Here is a 22458-nt window from a genome sequence, read left to right as displayed (position 1 = left end):
CCACAACAGAATAATCCTTAAGAACAAGAGTATGTTTCAAAATTTGAAGCCAAGGAAATTCTGAAGCCTGTAAATTGAAATGACTCAAACTCTTCCAGATCCTAAAACCCACGTGAGTTCTCTGACAACATCTGCATTTTGCAAAAAAGCTTGAAGGGACTGTAAGTCGGAGAGGTCTTCATGGTAAATACATTACAGCAGGTAGTCTTCCTGCCAGGTACTTCTACTGTCATAAAAAGTTACATTTAAACTGTATTTTTAGCAATTGAGCCCTTTTACAAATTTAACTAAATAAGAGCCATGCAAAAGCATCATACACCGCAATATGCAAGCTCCATGAATGATCACTGAAGATTTGTAAAGCTTTTTTTATTTCTTGATCATATATGTCTATAGAAATTTACTAATTAGGAAATAATATAATGCAATAATATAAAATTATTTCATAACATTGCATCCTCTCCTTAGTTTTAAACTCACAAACCCAATTATAGTATTCTTTAAGTCCAGAGCATCAAAACATACACTTCCTTCTCAGAAAGGTCAAGTCCCTTATCCTTACCTCACCTATTTTCCAGTTGTTAAACATAAGCAATCTAGAGAAGGAACCCTGAAACTTTTCTGACTTCTCGTCTTACCTAATCACTAATGAAATGGTGCAATAAAGTCATGACTGAACACAGAACAATTAATCCTGCCTTCAAGTAGTACTTACTACGTTGATTGTGTCTGTATTTGCAACCTGAAGAAGGGCTGGTGGATGATAACTCGTTGAAAGAGCCTGAGATTCAAGTGTGCTTGAATCCTGCAGCTGTTGTACAGCTGGAAATTGAGTCTGTTGATTGTAGCTGTCATTCACAGTAAAACCTGCCAGAAATTAAACAGTCATAAACCTGTAAAACACACTGATCTGGACTTTGAATAGCACCACACTTTTCTGAAGACTACCTTCAAAAGAGAATAAGTAGTATTACCATATAGTAATAGCTGTACTCTTCACTGTTGAGCATCAAAACACACACATTTCTGGCATCTACATCATACGCATAGCAGGGTTACTTACCGTTAGCTGGAATTCTATTGGAAAATCTCCTCCACAGAAAAACACTGTTTGAAGTTTCTTCAAGGTGCCACAATTACCTTAGAGCCATTGAAATTTTGAATTTCTTGTATGTAAGCATGCATGTGTCAAACAGGTTGACCCATCTCCCTTTATCCACGTTGGTACCACGCTCCCTTAACTACACTGGAAGCCGATCACAAGGATGCAAAGCTCAGTGGGGAGGATGGCGGGTGAGTGGAGGAGATGACCCAATAGGAGAACTCCAGTTTCTGATAAAGTAACCCCATTTTCTCCTACTTTGGATCTCCTCCACATACTCCCACTCTTTAGATAATAGTAAAGTAGAGCCTCTCAAAGGCAAACTGCAAAGTAAAAAATAAACATATTTTCATTCATATTTCTGGTATAAAACTCTGAAAGTTTTACTTGGTTTTGTTCTTCTGAAATAGCAGATCTTAGTCATCTCCTTTTGTAAATGAATTAATGAAATGATAGCACCAATGATTGAGAGCCAGGGAAATACAGCTCAGATTGCAGAGGTTTTTAATGTTATTAGAGATGTCTTTCTATCAACCCTTTTAAGTCTTAATAGTTCCATTATTAAAAAAAAACCCATAATGTCATGTGGAAAAAAATTAAACCACAGTACCAGTAATTAATGTATGGGCAACAATTTCAGTACTTCTGTGCAGTTTGCCTTTAGTGGACAAAAAGGGTGAAGATTATGAAAACAGGGTAGAAACAAACCCACATCAGATGATCACAGCATCAAAGGCCAAAAAGCAATGCTTAAAGAATATTTTTGAGCAACAGTAAGACAAAAACCTGGATGTATTGAGTTTAAGCAGAAATTTTCCCAAAAGACACTTTCCACAGCAGAAGAATATTGTAATCAGTAGAGAAAAAAATCCCTCTGTATGCTACTGCTTCCATCAGAGAATGAAAACTCACAAATCTAAATAAATCTTCAAGGCATTATTAATCAGGTCATAACTAATCACCAAACCCAATGTTGAAACGCGTATATTATTTTCTCTCCTAGAAGTACAACAAGACTACAAGAAAAAAAGATCCTAAAAGCTGGATCTTGCACCTCAATTACCCTTTGTGAAATGACAAAAAAAGTAGCCTGGAGCAAATGAAATGAAAAATTCTGCAGAGACAAGAAGGTTGCTAATTTCTACTTCTCAAATAAATTTTAGAAGTATCTTTATAGAAAAATGACATTCACACTACTTGGGATGAGAATACAAAAAAAGACTCAAGAAACTGAAGCAAAATGATGTTACTTACATGTCCTACATTAAAAACAAACTAACAAACAAAACAACTATTAAATATACTATATAAAAACCTGAAGCTTCTTTTTTAATCAGTAGCTAAATTTTACTGTCTAAGAAGGAAAAAAGAAGTTACTGTACTATGACCTATTCCATTTCACAATGTTTGAATAAATTATTGATATCCTGAAAAATTTCCAAGGATCGTGCAACAAAATGCTCAGGAAGAGAAAAGCATTTAGAGGTATTTGAGGACAAAATGAAGAAAGAAATGCTACTTCTGAAAGTAGTTTTGGAAAAAACACAAACCAAAACTGTAACAAGAATATACATGATGAATCCCCATTTTGCTCAATTCCTAGCACAAGGGTCCATTTCCCCTCAAAATTTAAAAAAGATATGACAGTTTTGAGCATTCTGAAGGCATCTGCTACCACCATCCTATTTATACATAACTACACTAAAAAAAAACCCCATAGCACCAAACACCAGAACCCAGACATTCAGTCAGAAATTTCACAACCTTTATTTCCTGCTCTTGTTTTCATCATTGTACGTTGCTTCTCAGAAGCTTTTGATCAATCTTAAAATAACAGAAAATATCTTAAGCTCTGTATAATAAGGGAAGCCTCTCAGTACAAGTCCTCTAAACTTGGAATTGGATTTCATGTTTTTCAGTACAAGTAATTTGTGTTGCTTGGGGTTTTTTTGGATTTAGGACATCATCCAACCTATCATCTTCTATATTAACAAAACATAGCAAAAATAGAATACTCTGGAAATCATTTTACTCGTAAAAAGATGTGTCTTGCATGTGAGAATGAGAAAACAACCCTATGATAGTTTGTAGTAAATACAGTATTTAATTTAGAAAAAAAATCACCTCTTTACTGACAGATCTTTTAAATTCTGACGTTATAAACACCCACATGAACGTGCATCTCAGCAGGGATCAGTGACTATCAATTACATGTTCTGCAGGTTTGCTTCTTAGGCAAAGGCAACCAGCTGAACAGTACTGACTGCAAACACGTGGAAACAGTTACTGACAGATCAGAATTCTGAGTCCTGAGATTGCAGATCAGTTTCTTAGGAAAGCAAATAGCATTCTGGTGGCAAGGGTGTATTTGTATAGGCTATAGAACTAACAGCATTTGGACTTCTGGTTTTCCAAGATCATTTGCCTATCACCACTATTTGTATTATCATTCAACCATGCTTACAGGGACACTTTAACAGAAGTAAAGGTGATATAATTTATACACAGTTGGTGACAGATGATACTCAAAAAACCAAAGAAAATTTCAGATAAAAGACAAATTTTTTTATGACTTCACTTTGAAGTCTTCAAATAAAGATGCCTGAACACACTACAAAGAATACAAGTCCTTTTCCTCAGCCTTCAAATCTACCTCAAATGAATCATAGATTATGATACTGTAGCACCCTCATAGGATCTGCACTTCTTAACAAGTCTGAACATAGGAGGAAGAAAATCTATCTGAACAAACAAGAAATTCAACAAAGTATTACAAGCAAACCGGAAAGAATAAACAAAATTCTGCCAGTTCTATTCAGACCTAGAGATTGGCCTCACCTGTCTAAAATGCAAATTGGAGATTTTTCCCTTAAAAAGGAAAAAGAAAATCCTTTCAAAGATTTTTTTTTTTTTTGAAACTCCTATGTCATTTAATTAAAAAACACTGAAGCAAAATCTTTTAAAAAGAATACAGCCTATAAATATCAAGAATAAAAAAGACAGTGTTTTAAGCTTGAATGTTTTGCCTAGCTGATAGGAAAAAGAAATTAGGAGCATGAAGCACAGATGCAGACATAGGGAGAGGGTCGACCAATTTAACGCATGCATCCGCGCAAATGCTTACCTACCTGAAATTCAAAAATTTTGAAGGGCTCCAGGATCTTCAAGGAAACTTCAAAGAGTTGGGAATCTGTGGATGAGATTCCAAGTAGAATAGGAGACATCTTATACAAATGAGACTTCAAAATGCCCACACTACACATGTTCTGTTTCTGAGAACCAATTTTACAATATATTGATGATCAATATAGATTTCTGATGATGAAAGAATTGTCTTGTGAGTTCTAGGAGTCTTTACCCTCCCCAGGAAATCATTCTATATTTATGTAATACAGAAGATACACATACACAGAAACCGAAGTTTAAATAACAAAACAGGAGCTACTCATTGGGTTTATAAATTCTAAGGAGCTATTAAAAAAAAACCAAACAAAAACCACCACCACTCTTCATTGTAATGTAGAACAAAAAGCTCCTTTTTTTCCATAGTGTCTTCTCATTCATTTGAAAAACTGTAAAAGCCAACCAATGAAAATAATCATAATATTTTAAGAGGATCTGGATCAGTCTTGTTTAATAAAGGTGGGAACTTTAATTTTCTTTTCTTTACACGCAAAGCAGCACAACCTAGAGAATTAAAATTGGAAAATTATACTATTTCTTCACAGTGTGATGCAACTTACCAGTCAATTAAGTTTTTACAAATGACACTATACAATTAAAAGAGAAGGAAACTAAGAACAGAGAAGTTTGTGCAGATAGATTACCAATTATTGGTTACCACCTACATTAAGTTACTGCTTAGAGTCAGAAACAAGGAGATCAAGGGATAAGCCAGTGATGTATGCTTCCAAACCAAAACAAATGAAAAGCCATTGAATATTCCCCATCTCAGCAACAGCCCCCCTGACAGAAAACCCAAAACAACCACCAAAAATCCCCAAAACAAAATTATTAGCTTCATATTATGAAACAATTCAAGAAAACCAGCTGTGAAAAGCAAAGAAAAACAGTCATTTCTTCACTATTTGCAGGCTACACACACCTACACATATTTCTCTGTATTTTATAGGAAAAAAATAGTTTCCAAGTGCTTACAATCTCTTAATTTGCTAGTTTCACTGCTCTATAAAATATAAAAAGAAACTGCTATGGATATGTGAAAGTATGATTTTTATGTGACTATATTTGGCATTGTCTTTTTCCAAAATGAATCCCAGTAGCTACTCACTCAAATCTTAAGACTGTGTTTCTGATCATCTCAGGTTATGAGCATGTATATTGAGAGGCAAACTTGTGCAAACTGCCTACTGACACACCAATTTCAAACACAATCAAGGAAAGAATATGAAATGCTTGACTATAAATCCCCTACTGTAATGACTAGACATCAGCTCATAAAAGAAAAAAAAAAAAAAATTAAATTAAGTATTCATAATGTTCTACCAAGTATAGCTTCAGAATGGTAATTTTCTTCCAAGTTCTCTGCATTGCAGTTCCTATGACTGCAGATGCCCACTTTAGAAAGGTTTTATCATAGCTATGCTGTAAAGCCAGATCTATAAAAATTACTTTTCACCTCCTTTATTTATTACTAACCTTGTGATAAGCTCTGTTGATCAAATGGCTGCTGTGTTATAGTCTGTTGTTCAAACTGAGTAATGTTTTCCTGTAAAGTATGCTCAGATGTCACAAATCTATCTGAAATAGGGAAAGGAAGGACAGGGGAAAAGGGAAAGTATAAAAAAATGTAATTAAATGTATATTTCAGTTGTTTCAAAACCCCCATATCTTACAGTCATCTAAGTTTTCACATTAAAAATACACTAAACAATTATTAGCTGAACAGGAACTTAAATTTTATTTATATTCCCCTGTTGCACTTGGTAACTCACTGCACAATTAAAAAGAGCAAACAAGCAAAACCAAAATACTTTGGTCCACTATTACAAACTGAATAAGAATGTGGAACATTCACCCCAAAACACAGGTATTACTTTCTAAGTAGACTATACAGCAGTGCTTTTTAATAATAACAGAACTGGCATGGTACGGTTTTGTGGGCATATTATTTTTCTGTATATTTGTTTAGTAGTTTTGCTTGCTACAACTAAAGGATGAAAATCCTAATCCTTTTCTGTTTTAATAGCAAAACTGAACACCAGTGAATGAAATTATACTATATACTTTAAGTATACAGTAAGTAGCCTTTTCTCCATGTATTTTTCTAGTTTCTGTCAAGAAACAATTATTTGAGAACTTGTAAACTTACTTCATTATAAACCTTATCATATTTCAAATACTCACCCTCATCTTGCTCTAAAGGCTGATCAACCAATTCTTGTTCTAGGGCTGTTTCTTCTGTGCCTACTACTGGCTGCTGGTCTAACTCTAAAATAGCCTGCTGATCTGTTGCAACAGTTTCTGACTGCTGTAGCTCATCACTTTGAATCTCTACTTGCATCTGTGTAGAAACATGAATGCTCTGCTGATCTACCGTAGAATCATCTATTGAAGACTGCTGATTCTGTTGAAGTTGCTGTGCAAGTTCATATCTACAAAGTAAGGTGAGAAAAACTTTATAGTTTCAGTTAGACATATATCCTATTTATATGAACAATTTTTAATTTTGACTATACACCACAATTTACTATACCTAAAAGTACAGTAAGGTACCTAAGCAAAGGTACCCAAGGTTCACTACCCATAAATAAAAGTCCTTATTCAAACATACACAGTTGCTACAGATCAAAGCTGCCTTTCCAAGTATCTTTAAGGGTAAACTAAGCTGCTGAACTACATTGAAAGATTCATAAAAAACCTGCAATCATACCTATGAGTCTTCATGTGTTTTTTACAGTTGAGTGATGTTTTGAACGTTTTTTGACAGTAGGGACACATATATGGTCGAAGGTCATTATGGATCCCCATGTGCCGCCTGAGGCTACCACCAGTAGTGAAGGCCCCGTTGCACACAACACACTTGAAAGCCTTCAATCCAGTGTGTGTTCTAATATGTGCTTTCAGAACTCCAGCTGACACAAAACCTCTTCCACACTGAGAGCACTTAAATGGCTTTTCACCAGTATGTGACCTTTTTAAGAGAAAGCACAAGTTAAAATAGATTTAACAGTTTGATTTACAAAGTTATTAAAGGGCTCAATTTTAAAATGAACAAAATAAACCAAACTAAGGTGGACAGCTGTATGGATGGAAGAGACCCCAATTAAGAAAAGCCAGAAATTAAACTTTATGAAGTTACAAAGAACCTGGCTAAAACAATACTATCCTGGGCTAAAAACAATACTATCTGGGTAGTTTTAGTTATGTTCTACAGTCCAATCTCCTTTTCTAATCATACTTTGTCTTCATCTCAATATTTGGGTTTAATTTTTCTGTTCCAGATGGTGTAGTAGTTCTTCAGACTAGTATATTATCACTCACATGTATTTTCCTCAATTCAGGCAAAAAACTGTCCATAAAAGTTTGGAGAAAGAGATATGGTTCTCCTTATATATACTACCACTACACTTAACAAAACTCTGGGAAAAAGAACTGTGTCCATCCTGAATAGCCTCTGATGTACCTGAACAAGGCACAAACTGTTTCTCATAATGCTATGTGAAAAACATATTCAAGTGGGGAAAGCCTCTCACTTGTATTATCAAAATACACAGCACTTGCTATATCCTTCCTTCCAGAGGTGCTAGAGGAGTTTCCCTTTAGGACTACACTGAGATACAAAACAGAAGGAAGGAAAAGATAGGAAATGAAATGGAATGCAACAAGAATTTTAAGGGTTACAACTGTAAAATCCCAGGAGAGAGCTAGGAAGAGGGCAATGGGAATGCTATGAATTGGAAGATAAAAGAAGCAAGATTTAATAAAATCAGGAAAAGTTAGGGACGGCTTATGATTATATTAACCTTGGAAGTCTATGACGACCACATCAGATGCCATAACAAAGTATATGACAGATATTAAGATTACTGTCTTCCTACCAATACACACAATAAAAACCAGCAGTAGGGTATCCTGACCTTCCTTGCTGTGCCTGGGGGATTATTTGACACAGCATTCACAGTCACTGCTCTATTGAAAATACCCCTACTACAAATTTACCTCTTTTTTCAGGAGGAGAACAAGCTTTGCAAGCAATGATCAGCACTACTCCATGAGGACACATTGTCCACAAAATTATCAAGCATAGCATCAATTTAATGATAGCAATGCCAATTTACAAAGAGCAAACACATAAAAAGAAAAAAGTTTCTAATTCCTCCACAAAACCTTAAAAAAAGCCATGCTTCTCTCAGTACTCTGTTGAAAGATCAAAGAAACACAGCAGCAGGTGATTGGTACCCACACTGTATTTTTGAATATTTGGTATAATTCAAAATTATTTTCATTTAAATCAATTCATCCGGAATGTATCTACAGACAACAGTGAGAAGTCTAGGTAGGATATTACAAAAGAAAAGATGGGATATTGTAAAGCTTCCCTTCCTTCTGTTAAAATGACATATAAAACCCAAGAACTACTTCAAGGCAGTCTGAGAACTTAAAAATACAGAACTTGATTTGTAAAGAGAGTGTGAGGAACTCAACACAATCTGAGCTAAAGAGAGTGAGAAAGCAGTACAGAGCTTACATTGCAGAAAAAAGCAGATTGCTACCTGCTTGTAAGGACTCTTCCCTTAGATTATTGTAATCATCTTTGGTGGGGTTTTTTCATATTTCTTCTTCTAATTATTTATAGTATGTAAGTCAGAAAGCACTGTTTCATACCTTAACTAAATGTTAAATCTCATTGCCTATAAAACCACAACCTGATCTAACTTTGAAGCTACTCTTCTTTTAAAAATAAGATTGGATTAGTTACCTCCACTGGTGCTCCTACAACCTAAATTTTTCTATGACTCCATGACTTTGCGGTTCTAACCATCACTGACTACATGGAATTTGAACTGAGCTTCAAGCAACAAAATGATCCCCAACAATATTTACTTGACTACAACATATGCTCAAATTCTTTTAGGTTTTCTATACAGAACAAAAGGCAAATTTCCTTCTCAAAAAATAGGAGTTACATACATACAAATCTGGAGTATGCAATTACAAAATTACCATAAGAATTCACTAACAATGCTTGCTATTTTCTATACAGTTTTGGAAAAAAGAATACAACTGTCAGTAAACTAAACTGCACATTGAACACAACTACTTAATAGTGCTAGAACTGCAAATGGGCATGAGTTAGTCCAAAGCCTCCTCCAACTCTACAAGAAAAAAAAAGTGAATTATCACTGGTTCAGTGTTTAAGAGATGGTAAAAAAAAAGTCTTTTCAGTGAATACTATATAAATTTCATGCTTTTTCACAAATTTGTTATGGCATACATTTCCTTTCTTTGTTGTGTTTATTTTACCTGATGTGTTGTTTAAGATGACAGGATTTTTTATAGGCTCGATGGCAATAATAGCATTTGTATGGTCTCTCTGCATTATTCACAAAATTATTGTTAAAATAGTTTTGGAAGACCTGGCTATTCCTCGGGATTGGCTGGATAAGACCTGCATATATAAACACAAATAACAAATGGAAAATTTGATTGGCAAAGTTATTCCAAAGATGCAGTAGTCTGAAGATCTAGAATTTGAAAAAAAACCATGACTTAACTTGTAGTATCCAAAAATATAAAGAAAATGTGGACGTTTTCAGCATTTACTTAAAATTATGCATACATCTATCTATTTAGCATTATAGTTATTATACTGTACATGGTATTTTAGTATTAAGTTCTTTTATCCATAGGTCCACCTCATTACAGTAGCAGCCTTGTCTAAAATAAGCGTTAACTTTAGAAAGAGTTGAGTTGTGAATTCATTGCTGATCCAATAATACCTCCTTCTTCCCACCTTGACCTTTGCAAATGATATTTAATCAATGTGTATCAGGTATTATCAGGTATACAACTTGACAAATATTTAATACGCCTTCTGTGAAAAGCATTGAAACAGGTATAGAACAATTTGCAGATTTTTTCATAGACTTCTAGAAAAATTAAGACTATTTTGGCAAGCAAAATATGTATCAACAGGAGTGCCACTCAAAGATTAACAGCACTAGAAAGTAACATTACTAGGTTCTTGACACCTCTAAAAGAAATAGGATCATTTTTGGGGGGGAAGGACTAAAAATGTGGAAATATTGTCAGAGGGTTGAAAAACCATTACACCTTCTAGATAAACCACAGAACTTATTTTTACATCGAACATTCTAATATCAGCAGAGTTCCTGTTTTATCAGCATCCATAGGAAAAAATGTCTACAGTATTTCTTGTTAATGTTAATATTTTTCCAAACATTGGACTTCTACTGTGCAGACCTTAATTGTATTGAAGTGGAGCTTCTCTTCAAAATCAAGAAATGGCATTATACTTTGTTCTGGGGTTCATTCAAGAAAGAAGTACTGAGTGATCTGTCTGAAGCTGTCCGCTAAGTTTTGCTTGAATCCCAAAAATTTAAGTTCCTTCTATCTGATATCAAAATAATCCTTACTGTTGCTTTCAGTAACTCCTGGATCCAGTGAAAGCAAAAGGACTTTTAAAGCACGATAATAACTTTATTGATATAAACTAAAGGTATCACCTTAAAAATGCCTGCACAATAGGCAAGTCAGGGGTTAGCAGACTGTTCAATCAAACAATTAAGAGTAAATACCTCACCCATTAAATTCATCTCTACTGGACAACAACATACTGCTTTGCACAACTTCCTCCAAAAAGTGGTTTTACATAACCTTGTGACAATATTTATATAACAGAATTAAAATAACTGGATGAATTCTCCAAATCAGGTTCCAGAATTGAGCTGCCCTTGTTTTTTAAAATATGACCACTAATGATTACTACTAATTTAGTTGAGGTCATAATTATAAAAAATACTTTATCATGTAACAGACTGATCCATTAATATCTGTAATCTTTATTACAAATTTTTATTGGAACATTATCATCTTAAGACTCTAGGCAATGAACTGTCATCTCTTCTATACCAACAGTCTAATAATATTCAAGTTAAACTCCTAATATAAAAATGCACATACTTTCTTACTGGTAAAGATTATACAATTTCATTGTAAATAAAAAATACTGTTCTTATTAATTCTAGTGCAAGCAAACTATAAAATACAGCACTTTGCTGAAGTTGGTAACTTATTTCAAGGTGCATCTTTACGAGTGAGCTCTGAATGCTTTTGATTTATTAAAATGCAACTTTTATATTCCATTGAAATCCAAATTTCAAGAGAGCACGGATTTACTCGCTCTTTACCTAAATCAGTTATGAGTATGGGCTCTTGCAAAGGAATGTCTGGTACTGGGCCACTTGACTTTCCCACTCGAACTTTTGCGGGTTTACGCTGATGTCGCAGCTTTCTTAGTTCCGTATGTTTAAAATGTGAAGTGATGTGAGTTTTCCGATGGCCCGATGTTCTAAACTTCTTATCACAGTGAGGACAAGCAAAAGGCCTAACACCTGCAAAAGATTTTTAAAAAAATAGCTTAAAATTTTATTTCTATCAACCTATAAATACAATCAGAATACTGATTCTCTTTCCTGGTGTATTTTTGGTTTTTTTTTTCTTTCTCATGGTGTTTATTCCAACACAGGTTTTCAAAACAGATCTATAAAACCCAATCGAAGTAAAAACTAATCTGCTGAACTGCTAATTAACTGAAACATTACTTGAAGTAAGTTTGCTATCAAGAAACTGGATGATGCAAAAGTGACAGCAATTTTCAAGTGTTTCAGAAGCTCTCCTGAGAATTGCACATCGCAGGTTAAAGTCCTTCCAAAACAAACTTTTAAAAAACTGTGTGAAAAAGGAATCAACAAACACACACAGGATGTTTTTTAACATGATAAAAGGGAACAGGGATGTGACAGAGTCAAAAAGATTCTCTATCTGTCTCTGAAAACATCAACTCTGTTTGATGACAGTAAAAAAAAGCACGCCAACAAAAGTATCAAAGACTCTTGTAATGCGATATCCAGTAGAAACATCTCCTTGGGAGAGATTTCCTAGATAACGTGTTAGGCTAGAGACAGGCAAAGCTGAACAACTTTCTGGTTTTGTTCAAGGGGAAATCTTGGACTTAAAAAGCTAGGAAATGTGACTGGGTATTATGAACACGGCTTTTATCAAGTTCAATCACAGACAGAAAAAATGTAGAAGAATGAACCATTCTTCACAATGCAATAAATGAAACGTTATCTGAAACTACAGAGCAGTTCCATAAACACTGGACTACCTGTTTTCCAAGCTACCTAGTGCTTCTGCCACTCTGAACTGATCTCAATGCTTGTATGAAGTAAGCCTGACTTCAAACGAACAGAAAAAATATACTGGTTTACAAGTTTAACCAAATAAAAGTGTAAGATTTTCTGCAGATGAATCCAACATTGATATTTCATGGATAAAATACATCAAACTGTAAAACACATTGGATCCAAAATGTACCTACGCCAATAAATGATACTTTTGCAGAAGGTAATTACATAAACAGGAGTTAAAGGGAAGAGCAGCACGTTTATCTTGATGAAACTTTATTTACCTGTATGAACAAGGAAAGAACTTGGAAAACAATCAAGTAGCCTACCAAAAGCAGAAATTTCATTGTTCTTTATGGAAAGGATAGTTCAACCACATAAAAAGGTTTTGAAGACCATATATCATATATTATGCAAACAAAGACCATATGATCAGAGGAGTTCTAGGATATTCAGTGTAAGATACTGAAAACGGGTTAGTTTGTGAAAACATGAAGCTACGCCATAATGTAGAACATAAAATGGGAAGTAACCAGCCCTTAGTGTTACAGTGAAATTATCAAAAGTGTGGGGAGGGGGAGGGAAGATGAAGATGCAAATATTAAAGGCAAATGGGGATAAATAAAATCAGAACTCAAACTGCAAGAGTATGACTCCTTAGAAGGCACAATTAAATACATTCAGAATAGTGGTATTAGAAAGGAACAACACCTGAATCATCATGAGAAAATTAAATGCCCATGTTTTTTGTAAGTTTCAAAGCCATGAAACACTAGAAAGTTATTACAAAAAATTACACTCATCACATACAAAGCTAAAATGATACATTCTCTGAGAAATATTAACAATGACATGGCAGACATGTCTACAACTTACACATTTCAGTCTTCTCATTTAAGGTCCCACCCACATCATAGAATACACAAAGCCATTTCAAGGCCTTACCTGTATGCAGGCGAATGTGAACTTTTAAACTCCCTGAGGTGGAAAAGCTTTTCATACAAAATTGGCACTTGAAAGCTTTAATGCCAGTGTGTGTTTTTATGTGTGCTGTTAGAGTGCTCTTCACGGCAAAGGCGCGGAAGCACTGGGGACACTTGAATGGCTTCTCATGGGTGTGAATGCGAATGTGGCGCACTAAATCGCTTGGTTTTTTAAATTCTTTAGAGCAGTATGGACAAACATGCCACCTGATTCCATTTTCTTCACGTATAGAACCTAGAACAAGGAATATCAAAATGAATGCTTCTTAAACCTTCTAATTATTCTTGAAAAATCCCACTACATTGATGCTATTGTACAAAGCAACCAGACCACAAAAACACTTTGTGAAATAGATGCCATCACAACACACTTCATAGAAGATTAATTCCGATTAATTCTACTTCACAAAAATGGTGATGGGCTGGAATGACAAAAAAAAAACAAAACCAACAGAATCCTGTTGAAATTCAAATAACACAATTTCTATGCCACTTAGAAATGTAGAATGCACCTGTTAATGTAATATAATATACCAGTTAACTTATAAATAATATATCTAACACAAAATTATCCATCAACTGTAAATCCTCAACCATAACCACACCAAATTATTTTACGTACTTAACAATTCTCTAACTGGAGGACATACTTTGCTTGACCCTCTGTTTTGCAAATTTAGACTTCAGTTACATTTTGTAAGCTTGTAAAGGAAGAAAAATTGTACAAATCCTTCTGATGATTAACAATTTAAGGCCACTTTTTTTCAAAAGTTGTTTTGTGATCCAAGAACCCTAAGGTCTGTCCTAAGGCAACAGGACATTTTTTCTCAGCAAAAAATGAAAGAAACCCCTTCTTTCATTTTCTCAAAAAATGAAAAAACGAATCCAAGTTTTTTATTCATACAATTGTTCAATGTCATATTGTTTGCTCATTTAAATCAGTTAACACACTGGGGTCATGCTGCTTTATCAAAAAACAAAAGTGGTTTTGTTTGACTGCACAGCAATGACCTTTTATTTTTATCTGCAGTCACAGCTATAGAGTTGTTACTGTTAATCACAAGTAACAAAATAATTATTACCGGAGGAAAACTTTAATGGTAGTTTTTATCACAGCTATACTGAAGAAGACAAGTTTTTACTTTGGATCAATTTCTCCATCCCTTGCAAAAGAAAAAGCAACATCAATGTACCCATGAAGATACTACAGATGGAGATAAAATAATGCAGTCACATTATAGCACTATATATACCAGGCTGGCCACTAAAGTATGAAGGCTTTACTTGGAACAAACAACTTCTAGCAACCATAAAGCTCAAGCAACCTTGAAACTTAAGTTGCATTTAAGCACACAGACTAAAAATGCATATACACAAGGCTTGCATATACACAACACAGTACAGAGGCAGAAAAATATTATATATTTATGGTGACAATATCAGATCAGTACTATGATTCCAGAGACAGGTGACATGAAGAATTATTCATAATGCCAGCCTTCATCCTCCCCTACATGGAATTAGTCAAGATCTGCAGTCCTGCCCTTATGCCTCTGTAAGGTCTCACTTTCAAAGAGGAAGAACAGTCCTTATAAGAACTCTTTACTCTGGGACACACAGTGAAAACCCAGTCCTTGTCAGAGAAGGATGGTGGGAGAGAAAAATAGATTCACATACTTTTTTGTCCTTTTCCTATAACTCAAATGATTTAATCCAAAAGATTTAGAAGTATAATTTCACTTCATGCCATCCTGACATGCTTTTTCAATTATATTTTTATAATGAAAATTATAAATACTATTAATCATATCTTACACTGTGTTTTAGGTAAAAACAAATACTGTTCATAACTAATCCACAACACATTTTGGGAAAACCCTTTATAAAGCCATAAACACATCCACAGTTGCTACACTCTTTACAGCACAAGAAGTAGAAAGCAGTGGCAACATTACCAGGCAAAAACGGTGATTTTTTCTTAATGAACTTTTTTTCTTTTTTATCTAGTTTATCTGTATTATCTTGCTCCTTATCTTGTTCAGCACTACTACAATCAGCCTGATGATTTGAGAGGCTTGGAACATCTGGGTTCTGATCCTGGGCCCCAGCAGCTTTAGCCTGGCTGCAGTCAGTAGAATGTGCAGAGACAGGAATTGATGACAACCCGCTGTTCTCTAATGCTTGCTAAAAAAGAACAAAAAAACTTCTAGAGTAAGGAAGAAACATTTCACAGTTATTCCCAAATTTTTGCAAACGAGTACTTAGAAGATAAAACACAAACACAATTGAAGGAATTAAATGTCTAATTCTCATAAAGTTTCAGCTGTATTTCAAAACCCACAAACACATTATTACACATTAATTGATTAATCAATTAATCAGCATTGATTTCTGATTGTCTGTGAAGTTTTAGGTTGGATTTTCTGCATTTACACATTTGTCAGCAACTGCCTTTCAGGAAACAACAAGATTTTTTTTTTTAATAGCTATCAGGATTAAAGTTATGTACCATGTTATTACTTTCTGCAATTCCTCTTCATATTCCAGACATTAGAGAATTCAGCACAGGTAACAGGGTGAACCTGCCCATAGCTGCATATGGATGTTCATTTGGGTGTTCCAAACCCAAATTTAAGTGGTACTTAAAAGTCTAGAGATGAAAAGGTACCTTACAGGTTAGCAGACTACAACTAACACTAAATGATATTGTTCTCTGCCCTGATCCATCCTGTTTGTGCCTTTATGTGGCACAGGCTGCAGAACAAGCACAGATAGTAATTCACCACCCTACATCTCTTCTGTTACACCGCTTCTCCTTCTGTCATTATCAAGGACAAAATATAGTAAGTTTTTTAAGAAAAACACTAGCTGACTTCAATAAAAAAATTATTGCACAAATAGAAACTATTCAGATAGCCCTTATTAATTAGAACAGGGTAATGACAATGTATACCTTCTCAGTTTTTAACCACATAAAATAATTTTCCCCTCTTGAATGATACAATGTTTTAAGCAGTGTGTAACCTAAGGACACGCCACAAGCTGCTTCTGGGCAACAGGAAAAAAAAGGCTTAAGGTATCAGTAAAAATATCCATGTACAGGGGTGTACACTTAAAACCATATAAAGATATATTAGTGCAGTCCATACTCATTCAATAAATCTTTATAATTCTTTCTTGGCTGATGGATTGTTTAGAAATCCATAAATTTGATTTAATTGAATCCAATTTAAATTGGCTCTAATTGAAAATATTGAGAACAAATTTCATTAAAATATAAGAAAGAATGAGAAAGGAACCACTGAAATGTAAAGGTCTTTTCACATAGAGCTCTTACCTGCAAAATATCTCTACTGATCCCCACTGCAATGTTGAGCTGTTGACCAGGTTGTTGAGGCTGGTTATTTTCTACAGGACCTGGTTCAGATAACTCAAGGAGCTGCTGAATGACATCAGTGACAGTCTGCTGGCCCTGATGAGCAGCAGCTGGAGACACCTGGTTTTCAGTCTGTTGAAGAAGTGGAGACCGAAAATGTGTGGCCTGAAATATACAGTGGCATGTTTGTCAAGGAAGATCAAAAGTATGTCTTGTGAACTCAGCTGTCCAGCTCCCTTACCTGAAATGTCTGGTAACCGTCCACTACGAGGATGGCTACTTACACAAGACATAGTGACTATATAGAGCCTCATTCAAAGTTTGCTTACTCCATTATACAATTGCTTTTGTACATCCTTATTTTTTCAGTTCTTCCCAAGCTTGAAATTGTAAGCTTACAGCTTGAATTAAATTTACTGTCAACTACTGAGCCTTCAACCAATTTAGAAAACACAGGTATGGATCAACTACAAAATTCCATGCATAAAGGCCACGCAAAAAGTAATTCCCAAAAGAAATAAACTGTCATGGCTATCTTTTTAGATTTCACATTTATCTCAAGCATGTCCTTTATAAAAAACAACCTTCCATTACAGATTTTTTTTTTTTAGTAATGTATCTATATTGCTGTATTGCTGTATCAAAACCTTTCAGAATAAACAACCAACTTTTCCCCTTCAATCTGGAACCTTTGAAACCACTTAGCTTTAGAGAAATCACTTCACATTCTAAAAATTTAAATACACATCAGGCTCCATCAAAATACTAAAAAAATTTGAATTGTAAAAATCTAATTTCTCAATCTTAAATTTGAAATTGTGTATCTCAGGCTATCTTAGTAACAAATATGAAGGAAAAAAGTGATAAAGAGCCTTGGTATTAGTTCTAAAATCAGAAACAAAGACTCCTGTTTGCTTATAATTTATTTATAAACTTTCTTCTTACGACAAATAGACTGCTTAAGTATACCATTACTGAAACAACTGCTTTCAATAATTTGTTTTACTGCAGAAAATAGAATTATGTATTTATACAATGGTTAGCACCATAGCTGGGTAGGTTAGGACACACCGGTTATTTGCTTCTAATATTCCCTTCTGTTATCTAAAAAGAACCACTTCCAGGTGCATGTGCAACCACATAGAGACATAAAAGGCTATCTTCTTTCAGATTATTTTTAGCAAAGAATAATCTTCGGCTTAACATTTGTATTATTTCCTTCTCAATTGAAAACTTCCCTGAGATTTTCTTTATACTGACACTTTAGATAGTTAAGATGACAGTCACTGTAGTAAAGAAAGGATGGTTACAAAGAATTACGTTAAAAAACATTAGTTTGATTCGGATTATATCCTGTGAATTTGATGCCTCTTCATGCCTTCTCATGAGATGATAAAAAATAAATCCTTATTTCTCTTGCATGCATGTGAGAGTATCACTTGTTACTTTGCTGATTTAACCGTTAGTTCTATTTTTCACCTTACCAGTGAGACAGAGAAAGACTCTGTATCTCTTCAGATTCCAATTTAGCAGAGGTTCTATAAACATTTTAATATGGGCGACACACTATATTGCAATGAGAATGGCATAAATAGGAACTGAAGGAAAGCAGTTTGCTAGAAAGTATAACAGCCCTTTATAGAGGTAATTTCTTTTCTGGAAACAGAATGTAGTGAAGCTTTTATGTAGAGCAGGATGCCTCCACTAGAAGTGTATAAAATTCTCCCAGGCTTCAGCAAGAGAAAAATTATTTGCTAATGAAGAAACTTCTCAACATCATCTTTGATATGAAAATTACAGCATTACATATATTTAGCCACTGTGTCCTGCGTATTATACAGCAGTTTATATACAGTCTCATGGTGGTTATCTTTTTTGAACAATAATGTACACACATGCACATATATGATGCTTGCTACCATTTACTCTTAAGATACATTAATTATAAAAAGTTTCAGAGGTCTCCTTCTAGATCTTATTTGAATATCCTATTTAATACATGGAAAATGAATATCTTTTTTACTGTTTTGTCATTCCACTGTTGTTCAACTGGAACAGTGGACCTTGTGATGGCCCTTAGTTTGTCTGATCTGCTGTGTAACAGAGACAGTGTGCCTGCTCTAAGTGAATAACTCCTTCAAGTCACAGTAACTGTAAAAAATTAGAGTAGTCCTTTAAATCAAGTAGTTTATTGTGGTCAACTTTTTCTGTTGACATCCCACATGGCTCCAAGAGTAAATCATCATCACTAAAATTTCATACTTTATTTCCAAGTGTCAATTTGCCTAGCTTTGACCCTCAATCTTTTTTTCCTCTTCTCTATTAAGATGACAGACTTCTCCCTCTTCTTCGAAACAGAAGATGAAATCACATCTAAGTATTTCATCTGATGGACAAAGCAGCTAATGCACCTTGAATCTCTTCACTAGTAAACACACTATAGTATTTTAAGGATTCTGATGGCTGATTCCTCCTGCATCATTGAATACAGTTCATGAATAGTGAACACTGTAAACAGAAAACCCTAAAAATTGCCAAAATGAAATATAGACCATATACAACCCTGGATCTGGACAGACTTGGTCAACAGTTCAACTGTGTGAGGTACAACAAGGCCAAGTGCCAGGTCCTGCCCCTGGGTCACAAAAATCCCAGGCAGCGCCACAGGCTGGGGGCAGAGTGGCTGCAAAGCTGACTGGCAGTTTCAGTTTTGAATTCTGTGTGGAGAAGGCAATGGGATCCATTGCTCCCAACTCATACATCTCACTACAAAATACCTGGCACTCTTCATCACATTATCACAGAATATTTTGGAAGGGACCCATCAGGATCATTGAATCCAACTCCTGGCCCTGTGCAGAACACCCCAAGAGTCACGCCACGTGTTTGAGACCACTGCCCAAATGCTTCTTGAACTCCGTCAGTTTTGGTGCTGTGATCACTTCCCTGGGGAGCCTGTTCCAGTGCACAACCACACTCTGGGCGAAGAACCTTTTCCTGATATCCTGCCTAAAGCTGCCCTGCCAAAACTTCGGGCCATTCCTTCAGGTTCTGTCCCTGGTCACCACAGAGATCAGTGTCTGTCCCTTTTCTTCCCCTCAAGAAGAAGCTGTAACTGCAATGAGGTCTAAGTCTTCTCCAGGCTGAACAGACCAAGTCCCTATCCCTATTTGTGAGGTGACCATCCTCATCCTATAATGGGCCAAATGTTATTTTTACACTGCCTATTGCCATTAATACATTTGAAAAAACAAACCTTTATTGTCCTCCATGGTTCTGTCAAGCTTCAACTGCTGCTGAGCCTTGGCCACATGAATTTTCTCCCTACAGCAACAAGCAGTATTTCTGCATTCTTCCTGCATCATCTGACCTTGTTTCAACAGGGCACACACCTTTGTTTCCTGCCTTATGACCAAGAGACATAAGTTCTGTTCACCCAATGTGGCTTTCTGCCTTGCCTGCTTGACTTTTGACATTTGTGAATTGCCTGCTCCTGTGCCCTCAGAAGTTGGTATTTAAAAAGCCACCAGCACTGATATTCCCAAGCACATCTGAAAACATTATCCCAAGGTTCCTTCTTTACTAGTTCCCTGAGCAGCCTGAAGTCTTCTCTCCTCATGTCCAGAGCTTAGGTTTATTGGCACTTTTCCTCCTGTCAACAGAGATTTTAAGCTCTATCACTTCATGATCACTGTGGCCAAGATGATTGCCAATCTCCATTTTGCTTATGAGATCCTCTCTGCTGACAAGCAGTAGATCAAGGAGGGCATCTTTCTGAGTCTGCTCCTTTAAGACCTATTCCATAAATTCCATAAATTCCAAAATTCCTCCATTGTCATGCAGGTTTTTAACAATCTTCTGGTCCAGGCTGTATCAGCTGTGCAATTCTCCCAGGTAATTTCTGGCAAGCTGAAGCCTCCCATAAGGGCAAAGGCAGTTGTCTCAGAGGTGTCCCTTAGTTCCTCAAAGAATAATTCAATGTCATCATCCTGCCTAGAAGATCTACAGCACTCCCGCACAATGATCTCTGCGTTATTTGTTTGCCCCTTGATTCTTACCCAGGCACTCAACTATTCCATTGCCAACTGCAAGCTCCAAACATTCTAACCATTCTATTACACACATTCAGTGTCATCTCTCTACTTCTTCTGCCCTGCCTACAGTGGATGGGCTGTTTATGGTGACTTTAAAGCAATACTCCCACATTTCCCAGTTCTTGATCTTGTGGATTTGAGTACAAGGGAAAATAACCAGTAGCTGAAGCTGGGTAGGGAGACTGTAAGTTAGACAGTCTGTCCCTAAGGTACCATGCTGCAAACTATACCTGACAAAGACAATGCTGTATAGCTGCAACAAAATCTGCCAGAATTCTCAGGATGACTGGCACACACAGACCTTCCTGTACACCACAACTGATTGCTATGGAGCTGCAGAAAGTCAGCCCTGCATCATCCCTTCCCAGCTCCATGGCTCCTCCTGAGCCCCACAGCTCCTCTGCTACCTGAATTCCAACCAAGTCAACCCATATGAACACAGCTCTTTCCTTCTCCAAACAAAACATGGTAATGCCTACAAAATAAAGGCAGAGGGGCAGGCCTATTGAGAATTTTTAAGAATCCTTACTCTCTGGTCTTTTTATACAGAAAAGTATTTACCTACATTTTGAAGAGCTGTTGAAGAGACTTACATGTAAAATCATGAGTGTGTAAACAAATGAGGCAATATAATCCATTCAAGACCTGTCCCACATCCAAATAACCAGCTGCATTCACCAAGGAGTTTCCCTTCACATATCAGCTGATTCAACTCATCACAAAGTATCACAGCATACCCTTTTTCAACAGTTAAATAAAAATTTACAAATTTATGTACAGTTTCTCCCGCTTATGGTCTTGACACAAAAATGTGACAAAAATTTCACACTTACATTCTTCCATTTGTTATCAACAGGTTGCAAAAGATTAGTAGGGGATGTTGTTAAAGGCTGGGTGACAGAGTCCTAAAAAGAAATCAAAATATTTTAAATCTTTATCAAAAAGAAGAAAATCACGGCTGATACAATGCAGAAACATATGTGAAAGAAATAGTGCAGACTATGTGAAAGAAATAGAAGTACACAAAATCATCTTAGCTATAAATACTAATGCAGCAAATGACAGCAAAATGACAGCCTTACAGCCACTATAATTTAGAAAATATTCTCATGTATCACACAAGAGTACATTCTTTGGTAGCACAGCACTTCAGGAAACTTCAGCTTTTGGAATGTGTACTTAATAAGAACAAAATCTTATCCCCAGGTATGTACCAAGGGATGACAGAGACTGATGGCAAACTTCAAAACAGAACTATTGTACTGGAGATTTGTTGTTAAAGCAGCTCTGCAAATTTTCAGCAGAATGAAGGAAAGTTCTGATTTAAGAATGCTTATGCTAATCTAATAATGTACTAAGTTTCTAAAGCAATAGAAAAAATAGGAATAATTAAATATATGCAGATTCAGATATAAAATTACAAATAAAAACCATAATCCTCTCTAATATGCAATTGACATGTCGTTTTTTTATCTCTGCTGTTCCTTGCTGAACTTTTTTGCATCAATTT

At 35.4% G+C, this 22458-nt stretch overlaps 1 protein-coding gene across 15 annotated transcripts in view; it reads right to left on the bottom strand.

Moving 5' to 3' along the window:
• The window catches only part of ZNF236 (zinc finger protein 236), a 75269-nt gene that overhangs the window by 26869 nt on the left and 25942 nt on the right, over positions 1-22458 (bottom strand). For 12 of the 15 annotated variants that reach the window (XR_015288490.1, XR_015288492.1, XR_015288493.1 and 9 more), the window contains exons 8-17: positions 21782-21853; positions 16816-17019; positions 15434-15662; positions 13441-13713; positions 11497-11700; positions 9590-9734; positions 6996-7256; positions 6470-6717; positions 5762-5863; positions 716-867 (exon numbers count right to left, since the gene is read on the bottom strand). Coding sequence is in view for 11 of the 15 variants with exons in the window: in XM_086894568.1 (XP_086750694.1) it covers positions 716-867; positions 5762-5863; positions 6470-6717; positions 6996-7256; positions 9590-9734; positions 11497-11700; positions 13441-13713; positions 15434-15662; positions 16816-17019; positions 21782-21853 (1890 nt within the window). In the remaining 4 variants the exon portion in view is untranslated. The remainder of the gene's footprint in view (positions 1-715; positions 868-5761; positions 5864-6469; positions 6718-6995; positions 7257-9589; positions 9735-11496; positions 11701-13440; positions 13714-15433; positions 15663-16815; positions 17020-21781; positions 21854-22458) is intronic. The other 3 variants (XM_086894586.1, XM_086894575.1, XM_086894581.1) reach the window with 1 other exon arrangement.

The sequence above is a fragment of the Cyanistes caeruleus genome, chromosome 1, assembly GCF_971803275.1.
Source record: "Cyanistes caeruleus chromosome 1, bCyaCae1.hap1.1, whole genome shotgun sequence".
NCBI classification, from domain to species: Eukaryota; Metazoa; Chordata; class Aves; order Passeriformes; family Paridae; genus Cyanistes; species Cyanistes caeruleus.
Note: the sequence above shows the minus strand (reverse complement) of the source record. Positions and strands in the feature narration are given on the sequence as shown.